General features: G+C 48.6%; 2 protein-coding genes across 2 annotated transcripts; both read left to right on the top strand.

Moving 5' to 3' along the window:
- Window positions 1–860: 860 nt before the first annotated feature.
- OR5C1 (olfactory receptor family 5 subfamily C member 1) lies at window positions 861–1,843 on the top strand. Its single transcript, XM_060013659.1, is given in 2 exon segments — window positions 861–1,521; window positions 1,524–1,843. Coding segments are annotated over 2 exon segments (981 nt in total).
- A 4,758-nt stretch (window positions 1,844–6,601) lies between these two features.
- Window positions 6,602–9,296, top strand: LOC132426869 (olfactory receptor 1K1-like). The gene is given in 2 exon segments (XM_060013657.1): window positions 6,602–6,719; window positions 8,320–9,296. Coding segments are annotated over 2 exon segments (1,095 nt in total).
- Window positions 9,297–13,431: the final 4,135 nt, after the last annotated feature.

Genomic DNA, 13,431 nt, shown 5'->3' with positions numbered 1-13,431 from the left:
GAATGCATATAGAGTCATGGAGTTTTCAATCCTTGTCCAACTATTATCCTATTCATCATTCATGCATTTAACAAATTCATGTAGACTTTGGAGATATTGTGGGCTCAGTTCCAGACAAATGCAATGTAGCCAATATTGCAAAGCAAGTCACACCAATGTTTTGGTTTCCCAGTACATATAAAAGTTATGTTTACACTATACTGTAGTCTATTAAGTGTGCAATAGCAATATGTCTAAAAAAAAGCAGTGTACGTACCTTAATTTTAAAACACTTTATTGCTAAAAATGCTAATCATCATCTAAGCCTTCAGTGAATCATAATAGTAACATCAAAGATCACTGACCACAGATCACCATAACAAATACAATAATGATGAAAAAGTTTGAAATACGGTGATTATTTCTGAAATGTGACACAGAGACATGAAGTGAACAAATGCTGTCAGAAAAATGGTGCCAAAACCTTCAATTTGTAAAAAACAAAAACATAAGCAAGAAACAAAACACCATCTGTGAAGCATGATAAAGCCAAGTGCAATAAAATGAGGTATGCCCGTATTTACTGAGCAATTACTATGTGCCAGGCAATATTCTCAGAACTGTGGATTCAAAATTGAATAAGACAGGCAAGATTCCCCCTCTCATGAAGGTTAAATGATAGTGACCTCTCAGCACTGAAAACACAGGTTTTGAGAGGTGATATGGCTTGTCCAAGGTCACACCGCTATTTTGTTACACAGTTAGGACTCACACCCAAGTCTACCTGTCTCCCAGTACAAAGCGCTTTCTCACAGGTGATGGTCCTAACCTTTCCCTCACCTCCCTCCTGCTTTGTCTCTCCCCAGACTCTGTCCTGCAGGATGATGCCAGAGAACTTTACTTGGGCCAGGGGTGCCCCTACGGAGTTCATCCTCCTGGGCATCACAGATCACTGGGACCTGCACCTGACCCTCATCCTGATCTTCCTGCCCGTCTACCTGGTGAGCCTGCTGGGAAATGTGGGCATGGTGCTGCTAGTCTATGTGGTCGCCCAGCTCCACACACCCATGTACTTCTTCCTGGCCAACCTCTCCCTGCTGGATGCCTGCTATTCCTCAGCCATCGGAGCCAAGATGCTCGTAGACCAGCTGTTGCCCTGCATCTCCATCCCTTACGCAGCCTGTGCCCTCCAGATGTTTTTGTTTACAGGGCTGGCGGATGCCAAGTGTTGCCTGCTGACATCCATGGCCTATGACCGCGATGTGGCCATCGGAAACCCTCTTCTCTACGCCACTGCCGTGTCGCGGCGTCTGTGTCTGGTCTTTCTGGCAGCATCAGGCCTGGGTGGGGCAGTGAGTGCCGTGGTCCACACGACCTTCACCTTCCACCTGAGCTGCTGCGGCTCTCGGGAGGTGAACAGCTTCCTCTGCGATATCCCTCCACTGCTGGCCATCTCCTGCAACGACACCAGTCTCAGTGAACTTCTCCTCTTCGTCGTCTGTGGCTTCATCCAGACAGCCACCGTGTTGGCTTTCGCCGTGTCCTCGGGTTCATTGCCAGAGCCATGATCGGCATGCACTCGGCCAAGGGCCGGTGGCGAGCAGCCTCTACCTGTGGCTCCCACCTCACAGCCGTGGCCGTGCTTTACGGGACAATCATTTTCATGAACCTGTGCCCCAGCTCCAGCTACACCCCGGACACTGACAAGATGGCACCTGTGTTCTACACCCTTGTCATCCCAGCTCTCAACCCGCTCACCTACAGCCTCCGCAACAAAGAGGTCAGGGAGGTGCTCGGAAGGAACTGGAAGCACTGCTGCTGTCCGAGGCCGGCGCACGAGTGCGAGGTCCGAGAGGCTGGTTAGGACTGACTCTGAAGAGATGAGGAGAGCTCTTCCCGGGCCCGGTCACTGTGGGTAAAGGTGGAGGTTCCTCTGGCTGGGTGTCTCTTGTCATTGTTTGAGGGGGAGAAAAGGGGAGAAACTGAAACTTACAGACAGGAGACAGGAACCTGGAGTAATCTAGCCCCAGCGCCAGAATCAAGATCAAGTTAATCTGCTGTAGAGATGCCTTAGGTTCCTCGATGTTCAAAACATGGAAGTTCCTGCATGTCACCAGGTGCAGTAACTAAGTTTATTTGCCACTTGAACTTCTGAGAGGATGATTCCCAGAAACACCAGATAGGAGCCGTATTGGCTGCAAGTGTTTCTTGCTCTTCTGAGGTCCTTCATGACCAGTAAGTCTGCTTCTGCTCACCTCGACCCCAAGAGAACATCTTCAGTACCCACTCATGCCAAAGAATGGGATGGAATCTGGTGAGGCAAATATCTTTCCCTATTAGCCTGCATATTCCATCTCTCAGGGCAATGGCCAAGCAGCAACAGCACATACATGAGCTCGTTCCTAAAATCCTATAGTTGGGTTAGAATTTGACCAAGATTAATTTATCTCAGGGCTGTGATAGAGAATAGGGAAGGATCAGGACTATGGTTATGGTTAGAATATGGTTAGCGTTCATGTTATGGCTAAGACTAGGGTTAGAGTTAGGGTAAAGCCAGGGTTAGGTTACAAATGGACAAATTTTAGGATTGGATTAAAATTATGTAAATTTTACAATTTGGATTGATTCTAATTAATAGTGGATTTGGGATAAATTTAGGAGTCAGGGTTTGGATAAATTTGAGCTCTTATTAGAAATATTAGAAATAACATGTACACACTACTATATATAAAACAGATAGCCAGCAAGGACCTACTATATAGCACAGAGAACTGTACTCAATATTTTGTAATAAGCTATAAGGGGAAAGAATCTGAAAAAGAATGTGTGTGTAACTGAATCACTTTGCTGTACACCTGAAACTAACACAACATTGTAAATCAACTGTACTTCAATATAAAAAAAAGAAATGTTAGAAATATTTTATAGTTAGTGTTAAAGGGCAGGACTACTTAAGATGAGAATTCAGGTTTCTTTTTTTATTGCTAGATTAAATTTGAGTTAGAGTTTAGCTCATGTTAGAGCTCTGTTCGATTTAAATTAAGTTGGTATGTGGACAACATTTGTGATACGCTTACATCACAGTCTAGTTATTATTACAGTTAGCCTAGGTTCAGAACTAGATGAAAGTAAGGCATAAGAAGAGTATTTTGAGTATCAAATCAACATGTGTGGGGTCACTTTAAGACGTATTTAGGGTTATGGATAATGGTTGATGTTTCTTAAAGCTTAAGAGTAGGAGCTAAGTATTGGTGGATTTAAGTTTCATTGAGGGTTATGAGTCTGCTCAGATTAGCACGCGGTCAGGTAGTGTGGACTGCTTTGTGTTAAGATTACAACATCCAGAGGCAAAGTTGGGGTCTGGAGAGGAAATTCCATAAACCTCTAGGGCAAAGGCAACCACAGTGCCCCAGGTCATGCTGGACCCTTCAGATCCAGTACTCTTGGGATTTTTGTATACCCAGAGTTTACAATTTTGACAGATTTTCCTTGTCTCCCTGACTCAGGTGCACATGGGCAAGGCCCAAGGCACTGCATTCTGCCCATGAAGCCCCTTCATGCAAGAGCAGGGCAGGAGTGGACCCCAGGAGTTATGATAGGTGCTTCCAAGGAGAGGTGGAGCATGGTCAGAGTAGATGTCAGCTCCTGTCTCATCCCCTTTCCAGCTCCTCCTAATTATGGCTGCGATGAGGCCTGGGGTGGCAAGGTATGGGACTCAAACAGTGCTTCATTGTCACCCCCTAATAGGTTCCCCATGGAGTCTGTTCCTTGGGCCCCAGCCAGGGGCTGGCCTCACCCTCACCCTCACTCCAACTTCCTTTCAAGGAGAAATCAGCTGCTGGGTATTTAGACTGCAGGAAAACTGAAGGTTCATCCCGGCTCCCCAGGGAGGTGATGCTCCTTGTTACCAGAACTGGGTCCCTCCTTAGTAACTACGGTCTTCTTGGAGGTCCCAGACTAATGGAGAGAGGGATGTGGACTATACTATCTCCTCAATTCTTAGAGAATTTTTACGTTTCTTGACAGGGTCACCAACTTGTCCTGGTGTGCCCAGAACTGTCCTAGTTTTTAAAACTCTAACTCCCATGTCCAGAAAACCTCCTCCGTCCTGGGCAAACCAGGATGTTGGTCACCCTATTACCTGATGAGCCTGCACGTTGAGAGCAGAGCGTACAATACCCCAAACTCGACACGTTTTGCCAAAGGCTTAAACGAATTAAAACCCCTTCGCCCACCACAAGTTTTTGGTTTTGTTTTTATAAATTTATTTATTTATTTATTTATTTTTGGCTGCAATGGGTCTTCGTTGCTGCGCACGGGCTTTCTCTAGTTGCAGCCAGTGGGGGCTACTCTTCGTTGCGGTGCGTGGGCTTCTCATTGCAGTGGCTTCTTGTTGCCGGACAGGGCTCTAGGCTCGTGGGCTTCAGTAGTTGTGGTTCGCAGGCTCAGTAGTTGTGGTGCACAGGCTTTGTTGCTCTGCGGCATGTGGGATCTTCCCGGAGCAGGACTCGAATCGGTGTCCCCTGCATGCGCAGGCAGATTCTCAACCACTGCGCCACCAGGGAAGTCCCCATCCCGAGTTTTTATAATCCTTTCCCAGTTCTTTCCTCCTATCACCATGACAACTCATATGCCATGACAGTGGTTGGAGACGTTATCAGAAGAGTTGGCAACTAGGGGACTGAGAATGGAAGGTTTGCCCCCAATTCAATGATGTTTATACTCAGAGACCTCCTCTGTGGTCTTTTCTTCTTGTTATGAATTCTTGGGCTCTTATGACATACAGTTCTCACCACAATCAAGGGAAAGTTTCCAGAGGCACACGGCCCCTTCCATCATCTTGGCCCCACAGGATGTACATGGGTCCTTCCACATGTTTAGCATCTATGGAGCAGTCAGATACAATAATCACATAAATCCTACACATTCATCAGAGGAAACGTGAAGTTTCAGGCTGCTATGCTGGACCTACTTGATAGATAAGAAAATAAACAAGAGGGAAGGGGAGGCACTGGAAGACAATAACAGAGCCCAACCTGGAGGATAAAGGAAGAGAAACAGTCAGATCCTCGTTCCCAAAGCAAGAGGCCCAGGAAAGCTCCCCAATTCTGATCAAATATTTCCCTTTTTAAACCTCCTTCAACACCATCTACTAAGACAAGCAATTAGGACAAAAGCAGGTTTGGGATGGGGAAGACTGGGGTACTTATTGCTCAAAATCAGTTGGACCCCGCAGCATGGGTGGGAATTGAAAGAAAGGGGTTTTCGGTGGGGGAAAAACAAGCACACACAACGGTACAGAGGTACAATGAGCTCGATGTGCACAAAAGGCTCTAAGGAGACCAACTTAACTGGCTAGAGATAGATGTGTTGGGAAAGAAGTGGAGAGAAGTTTGAAGATTGAAGATCTGGGGATGGGAAGGACACCCTACGGGCTGGATATCAGGTAGGGGAATTGGGACTTTATTCAGTAGGCAGCAGGGAATCATTGAAAGTTCATACGTTCAAAATCACCCTTCATGTTGTTCTGACGCTGAGTCATGCAAAGCCATTCCCACCTGGAATGCTACAAACACACACGGGAACACATAGCCCCTGCAACACAGACCCAGTCCCCTATCGGAAACCTTCATGCACAAAGAAACACTCTCAGGTTGTCCCTGCCGTCCACACAGACAGAGGCACAGCTGCACATTCAGACACACACTCAAGCTCATAGACACATTTTGTTTGACAGAGACATGATCATTTCACACCCAGGCATACAATCTCACACACACACACACACACACACACACACCCCCCACAGTCACTCAGGCATATTATTGCACAGTCCTCAGAGGCACAATCCTTCCCACACTCTTACACCTCCTACAAGAAGCCTCAGCAAAAGTTGAGGGGACAAGACAGTTGGCTCCAGAAGCCACTGCTGTAAACCCCGGACTTGGGGTTCAGGAGGCAGCTCTGGCCTCCACAAGACAGGGACCGGGGAGCAGCAGTTTCACGATGCACGGGGCTCCTGAGGCCCCCCGAGTTGAAGGTGGTACCAACCACCCCTACCCCCATCAAACTGGTCTCTAGAGAGAAAGAATAACAAACCCCAGAGCCAAGCTGCCTCCCACCCCAGGAATGAGGGCCAGGGGAAGGGGTGCTGTCTCTGGGAGAAGCTAAGGTACTCCCAAGGCCCCAAACCCCGTAAGTGTGGCCAATAGCTCCCTCCCCAGACCCTTCAGTGACGGGCTACACTTGGTCCTCGCTGCTGCTCCCTCCTGTGATGTGGAGAAGCCAGAAGGAACACTTGCGGCAAGTGGCCAGGCTGGAGAGTGTACGAATCTGTCCTCTTGAACGTGGCTGTGGGCATGAGCTGTACATGTGAGTGTGAGAGCGGGTGCTGTTTGTGTGAGGCTGAGACTGTGCGTCCCCATCACTGTCCGATAGCATCACTGGGGGAGGAGGAGGTGGTGTGTATGTGGACGTGCTCCTCTAGGGTGGTACATCTCTGCTGTGACCCAGCACGAGCCTATGTGAGTGTAGCCATGTGTGTGAAGTCGAGAGGCCGTGGACCCCTGGGGCTGTGCCGGAAGATGTGATTGTGTGACGGGGTGTGACAGGGTGGGCCGGGATGGGGTGGACGGGCACTGGTAGAGAGCTGACAGACTACCTGCTCAGAGGAAGCATGACCGTGCATGTCCCAGTAGCTGTGCACGGTGCCAGGTGCCCCCGTGAACAGGAGTCTGTAAGTGAGCGTCACCCTCTGGCCTCAGTGCTATTTTGTGATTGCTTTGGACCCTCTGTTTATGTGTAGGATGGTCTGGGTCTGCGGGTCTTGTGGTTACGTTTGTCTGCTTACTCAGATGTCAGTGTCCACATTTCTGTGTGTGATCGATTGTGCCTGTGTATTTGCAGAGCATAGCTGGAGGCTGCACATGCCTGCATGTCTGCACTGGTGTATTTGTGATTACAGTTGAATTTCTGCAAACAGCTCCGTGTATCTGTATGTTTATTGAGGCCAATTTAAACATGGGTCAGAGTAGGTCCAGTTTCTGAAAAAGCCAATTCGTAAGCAAGCTTTCCCACTCCCTCTCACCCTCTCGCCCTGATCCTCGTACCTTCCTGGACAGTGGGACATGATTGTAAATTTGAGAAAAAAATGTTCTCCAGGGATCCAAAGCCAGAAATTCTTCTTACCCAATGGAGGAGGAAAAGGAAGACAATAGGGTAGGAAGGGTCTTTATTTTATTTTAATAGAGAGAAGGATGTGAAAAGAAATTAAGAGATCATTCTCCTGCAGAGATGGCCTCAGCATAGCCTTCAGGAAACCTGTCCTAAAATCCCTCTCCTTTTAAGACCTCCCTCTTGGATAATCACCCAAGATTTCTGCAGTGAGATTCAGACAGGAAAAAATGGAGGCATTGAAACAAGTTGCCTCTGTCCTTAAGAGTCAAGTCTCTGCATCTGGCAGGTGTATCCATCTGTCTGCATGAGTTTCCCATAAAGGGTGTGCATCTGTTTGATGCTGTAAGTGTTTGATTTCATGGGAAGAGTTTTCCAGGGATACAGGGAGTCATCCAGGTTCTTTGGCTCTTTTTTTGTTTTTGTTTTTGCAAGTCTGAAAATTTCTTTATTCCTTTCTCATACTTGATTAATATTTTGGTTTAGGATAGAATTCTAGGTTCAAAATCGGTGTTTTTCTTCAGAATTTGATGATATTGCCCAACTGCGTCCCATCATCTACTGTTGATGACATATTGGATGGCAGTCTGGGTATCTGAACATCATCAGATCCTCACATCCCTGGGAGTGATGGGTTCTTCTTTTGTCCCTCAGTGTTCTAAAACATCATGTTTGCATTTGGGTGCTGTAGGTTTACATCCATGTCAATATATGTGTGCCCTTAATGTTTGGAATTTTTATTTCTTTGATAAGTTCCTTGCTTCCATCTGGGTTTTCTTTTCCACTCTGACTTCTCTGAAATAAATGCCCATTGGTCAAATCTCTCCCTGATTTTGATCCTCTCTCTGTTTGATCTTTTCTTTTGTGTTTCCTTCCTTCTCTGGTCCACATCCTGGGCAATGTTTTTGTTCTGTTTTTGCTTCAAATCACAAAGTATCCAAGTTGGAAGCAGCCTTCAAGGTCCTCTGGTTCAGCTCCCTTACTTTACTGATGGGGAACCTAAGGCCTGGAAAGGAAGAAGATTCAGGGGGGAAAAATGATTTGCACATGGTCCACACCTGTGTGTAGCAACACGGCTGTCTGACTCCAAACCCATGATTTCCCTCATGGCCAGAAAGCCTTGAGCAACTTAGTGGCCCTTCACCCTTTTCCTTTGACACTGGGGAGATGACCCAGCAGTAGAATGGAACCCCTGGGGTCCCAGACAAAGAAGCAGCCCAGCCGTGGATGCTGCCAATGAGACTTCAGAAGGAACCCCATTCACCCTACTAGGACTAACAACAAATCCTGGACAGCAGCGGCCTCTCTTTGTCCTATTTTTGGTCCTGTATGTGGCGGGCATCCTGGGTAATGGACTCATTGTGGCCGTCATCCGAGCCAGTCCAGCCCTTCATGCACCCATGTACTTCCTGCCGGCCCAGCTGTCCTTTGATGACCTCTGCTTTACCTCCATCACTGTACCCAAGATGTTGGCCAACCTGATGGCCCATGACCGCTCCATCTCCCTGGCTGGCTGCCTGACCCAAATGTACTTCTTCTTTGCCCTGGGTGTAACTGACAGCTGCCTCCTGGCTGCCATGGCTTATGACCGCTACGTGGCCATCCGGCACCCCCTCCGCTATGCCACGAGGATGTCCCGGGCTGTGTGCACAGCGTTGGTGGGGACTGCGTGGCTCATGTCCCATGTCCACTCCCTCCTGCATATCCTGCTTATGGCCCACCTGTCCTTCTGTGCCTCCCACCAAGCGCCCCACTTCTTCTGTGACCACCAGCCTCTCTTAAGGCTCTCGTGCTCTGACACCCGCCACATCCAGCTCGTCATCTTCACCGAGGGTGCCGCGGTGGTAGTCACTCCCTTCCTACTCATCTTCACCTCCTAGGGGGCCATCGCAGCTGCGGTGCTCCAGCTGTCCACCTGTGGCTCCCATCTGGCCATGGTGGGCCTCTTCTACGGGACAGTCACTGCAGTCTACTTCCAGCCCATGTCCCGGTATGAGGCCAAGTGGGGCCGAGTGGCCAGCGTCACGTACACTGTCGTCATGCCTATGCTGAACCCTGTCATCTACAGCCTCCGGAATCGCGATGTGCAGGGGCTGCTCAGAGCCCTTTTCACTCGGCAAAGGATCTCAGCTGGTGACTCCTGAGGCCTGGACTCCACCAAGGACAGACTGCACCTCCCACAGCGACACTCATGAATGCAATCATCCGCTCTGGGCTTTTTCCAAAACCGTAATAATGGAGACCCCTTTCCGAGGGCTACCGTGAAGCAGGTCCTTGCCCGATCTGGTTTTATTCTACAGCGACCAGGCAAGCAGATTTTATGACCCGGTTTCATAGATAAGGAAACTGGGGCTCAAAGTTAGATTTGACCTTCCTAAGTTTACACCATTTTTAGGTGGCAAAACCTGGGCCCTTTCGGCCACATCACGCCCTCTTCTAACAGTCACTCCCAGGCATTTGCCGAGCAGGCTACCATCTTCTGCTGTATAGGGCTTAAAGCTGTATGGGAGGCTATGCCACCCAGGTCTTGCTCTGGGGAATTGGCACTTTGTTTTCCATCACATCACCATGTTTTCTCAAAACACTGACTTCTTCTCAACTGTCTGAGACAGAGACAAAAATTCACATACCCATGTGTCAGGGGTTGACCTCACCTAGTGAACCCAGTTGGGCACATAGGAGGCACTCTGGGAATCTGAGATGAATAATGACTGTATTTTTTATGTTCATGAGTACTTAGAAGCTGTCCATTTGTCTAACCCTTTGTCCTTGTACTTGTTTGCTATGATGCTGCCTGTTCAGCTACCTCTGGCATTCTGTGCTAGCGGTATGCTTTAGGCATGAACTGTAAATCAATAAATTGAATTAAATTAAGCAAGGTAGAGAAGGCATGGGGCACAGGTATCAGGAGCAGATGGAAGAGGTAATTTTTTACGTTTTTATAGTATGTCTGCACTTCACTTTCTTTTTTTAATTTTTATTTTTTGGCCACGTGGCATGTGGGATCTTAGTTCCCTGACCAGGGATCGAACCCACACCCCCCGCATTCGAAGCGTGGAGTCTTAACCACTGGACCTCCAGGGAAGTCCCTGCACTTCACTTATTTTTACCCACGATAAGCGCGGGTACTTTTATTGCCACTTTACGAGTGAGGAAACGGAGGCTCGCAGGTGCTGAGTTAGTCAGTAGCAGAGCCCGAGCGAGCTCGTCTGCTCCTCACGCCCCTCAGCTGCATTTTCCCAGGGCCCCATAGAACTCAGGCCCCGGCTTTGGGAGCCTCGGTGGAAGAACTTGCAGGAAGAAACCCCAGACCAGGGCAGGTGTACTGTCTGGGGTGAGGACCCGTTTTGGGGTCTGAAAGGCCCTCACAGTGAGCCCAAATTTTTACCAAACAGGTTTACGAAGCAGGGAGCTTTTCTGTCCGTCTTTCCCAGAAATCTGTACCCACTCCGGCACCCCACCTGCCTCCCCTCCCCATCCCCCTTTCTAGAGAGGAGGGCGGCTGCAGAGGTCCTAGGGCTGGGTTAGCTGTCCCTCCCAGCTCCCACTAACGAGCCTGCCACCACCTGGCCCTGGAACTGCTATCCTATGCTGTTTACGCCTGAAAGGAAACTTAAAGGTCTTTAGACCAGTGGCTTTAGAAAGCAAAACAAAACAGAAAACCACAACTCTTTTCTTCAATGAAATCTTACCCAGAAACATACTATCCAAAATGAAGGGGGAAAAGCTGTACAGTGTAGATGGAACAAGGGTCAGAGGCCTGGAGCCCATCTTCTCAGCCTCCCCGATGCTCTTCCTCAGTGCCCTGAGGGGCCCCTGATCTAAGACAACCCCTTCACTTGATAAATTGGGAAAATGAGACCCAGAGTGGTTAAGGGACCTGCCCGGGTCACACAGAGTCAATGGCTTGGCCCGCCAGCACCCTATCGCTTGGTCCTGCAATAACATGAGACCATTGCTTCCCGGTCCACCTTCCTTCCACCCGCACCCGCAGGCCCAGGTTGATGCCAGATCCTCACTGCTCTATCAATAGTCCCGCCACTGCTTCCTCCCTCCGCCTCTCTAAAGCTTCACAAACACACTGGTCGTGGCGCTTATCACCCATTCAACACCTGTACCATCAGCCCCGCCCTATGGCGTAATGTGGGTCATCTCCTGGCCATCAGGGACCTTGCCTGAGTTATCTCTGTGTCTCTAGAACCTGGACACAGAATATGCATGTGCTACGCTGTCACCTTGTCTGTCCTCTGTTCTCCTTCCAGGTGATATTTGTGTGTAAGGGGAAAGGGGTCCTCTGGGGCTCAGGGGACGGTCGATGCTTCTTTCTTCTGGGCTGCCAGCCTTGACTTGGTCATCCTACTCAGATGTCAGCCCCCCAAAGAGGCCACAGCTCTGCAGGGGGGTGGTCCCCACCACCCACGCTGTAGCACAGCCTGGCCTCTGCCCTTGGCCTCTGACCAAGGCACGCGGTCTCCACCCCAGCATGGTCAGTGCCTTCTATGGGATGACTGTGACCAGTATCACAAGTGCTCTCAGGTCTCACGATGGCCCAGGGAGAAATCCCCACTTTGAATGTAGGGAAACTGAGGCTCGGAGAAGAAAGGAGGCTTGTCCTGGTTTGCTCCACCAGGCAATTTAAGTCCCAGTTCTCCTGACTCTCAGTATCATGCTCTCTCTACCACACCACAGACCGTCACTCAATTCAAGTTAATAAATAGTTATTGACCATCTCCTATGTGCCAGGTGCCGGGCTAGATGATGCCTGATCAGTTCCAGACCCCCAGTAAGACAGGCAAGAGAGGGGAATGGTGAGCACATAGATAGCCTCAGTCACCAGGCCTATGCGTCCCTGGGCCCCATTCCCATCCCACCCCCACCTGGATCTGGCCTCTTGTTTTACCTCAGGAAGCCCTAAAAAATTATACTGACCTGGAGACAAGAAGAGGAATCCTTCCCCCATCCCCAGTCAAGAAAAACCACTAAAGAGTTCATAAATCCACTGAAGAATTATGCCTGCATCTTTTTCACATGAATAATTTTTAACACCTTAAGCAAAGGTATGCAAATGATGGACTCACTTCCAAGCGGTTCCCTTGGAAGAGATGACACTTATCCCAGGGAGGTTGCTTCAGCTCCAGGGAATCTGCAGTCCCTCTTCAGAAGGACTTTGAGCTGCACAAGGAAATCTGCTTCTCTTCACCCACCACATTCCCTGACGTTGTCCTGAAATGACTTCTCACCATTTCAGAATCAACCTAGGCTATCCTCCCAGCACTGATATCACCAACCCTTCGGTTTATTCTGATAATATGTGGCACTAGGAACCACGTCATCCAGAAAAAATAAACAATTACACTTCAAGAAAAGAATCTGAGTCTGCCTTTCCAGCCTCGTTCCTAATGCAATCTTTCTGCATTATAAAGTTTCAGCCTTCGTTCCAGAGGTACAGCAATTGGAGAGATCTTAGTAGTGAAAGAGGCTCTGATCATAAATGGTAAATTGATTACTCCTAAGGGGACCAAAAAAATTTCTATAACCCAAGTCTTCTTTCATGCAAGGGCTGCCACAGGGAAAATGCAGCCATTAGACGTGAAAATTAAAACACAAAGACTCTTTCTCATTGTGAAAATGACTGCTTTACAATGCTAGGAACGGATCAATATTCCAAGAAGCTGTTTATCAGCAAGCAATTTAGCTCACTCTGAACCAGGGGTGCATCCCTAACTTACCCTTTTCATGTCTCTTTTGTCCTGTTTCCTCTGCTCCCTTTACCCTGATGTGCCTTCCCTGTTTTCTCTTTTTTGTTACTTGTGTTCCTACTTCCTTCCCTTTTTGCTCTCTCTCTCTCTCTCTCTCTCTGTTATGATTACATACTGGGCATTAGGGCTATAGACAGTCCTTGCCCTCACATACATAACTGCAATGCAGATTATAGAAGCATCAAAGAGGGAGCAATGACTGGAGATGGGGAGTCATTGAAGGGAGAGTTGAGGATTCTGAGAGCTGACATGAATAGCTCCAGTTCACCCATCCCCGCATCCTTGGCCACATAACCTTGCCTTCCATCTCTGGCTCTGGGCTCAGCCATCCACCTTGCTTTGGCCAATAAGATATTAGGAGGCATGACACAGGCATTAAAAGAAGCTAAGGTATTCGGCTTGTTCTCTTGTGTTTCTCTCTTTGTCATGAGAAGGACATGCTCAGCTAGCCCACTGGTCCCTAGCAGAGAATAAAACACACACAGAGCAGAGCAGCTCCAGTCAAGGTGACCCAGGCAAG

This window comes from Delphinus delphis, chromosome 6 (genome assembly GCF_949987515.2).
Source record: "Delphinus delphis chromosome 6, mDelDel1.2, whole genome shotgun sequence".
Taxonomy (NCBI): Eukaryota; Metazoa; Chordata; class Mammalia; order Artiodactyla; family Delphinidae; genus Delphinus; species Delphinus delphis.
This window is presented reverse-complemented; position numbering and strand designations above follow the sequence as displayed.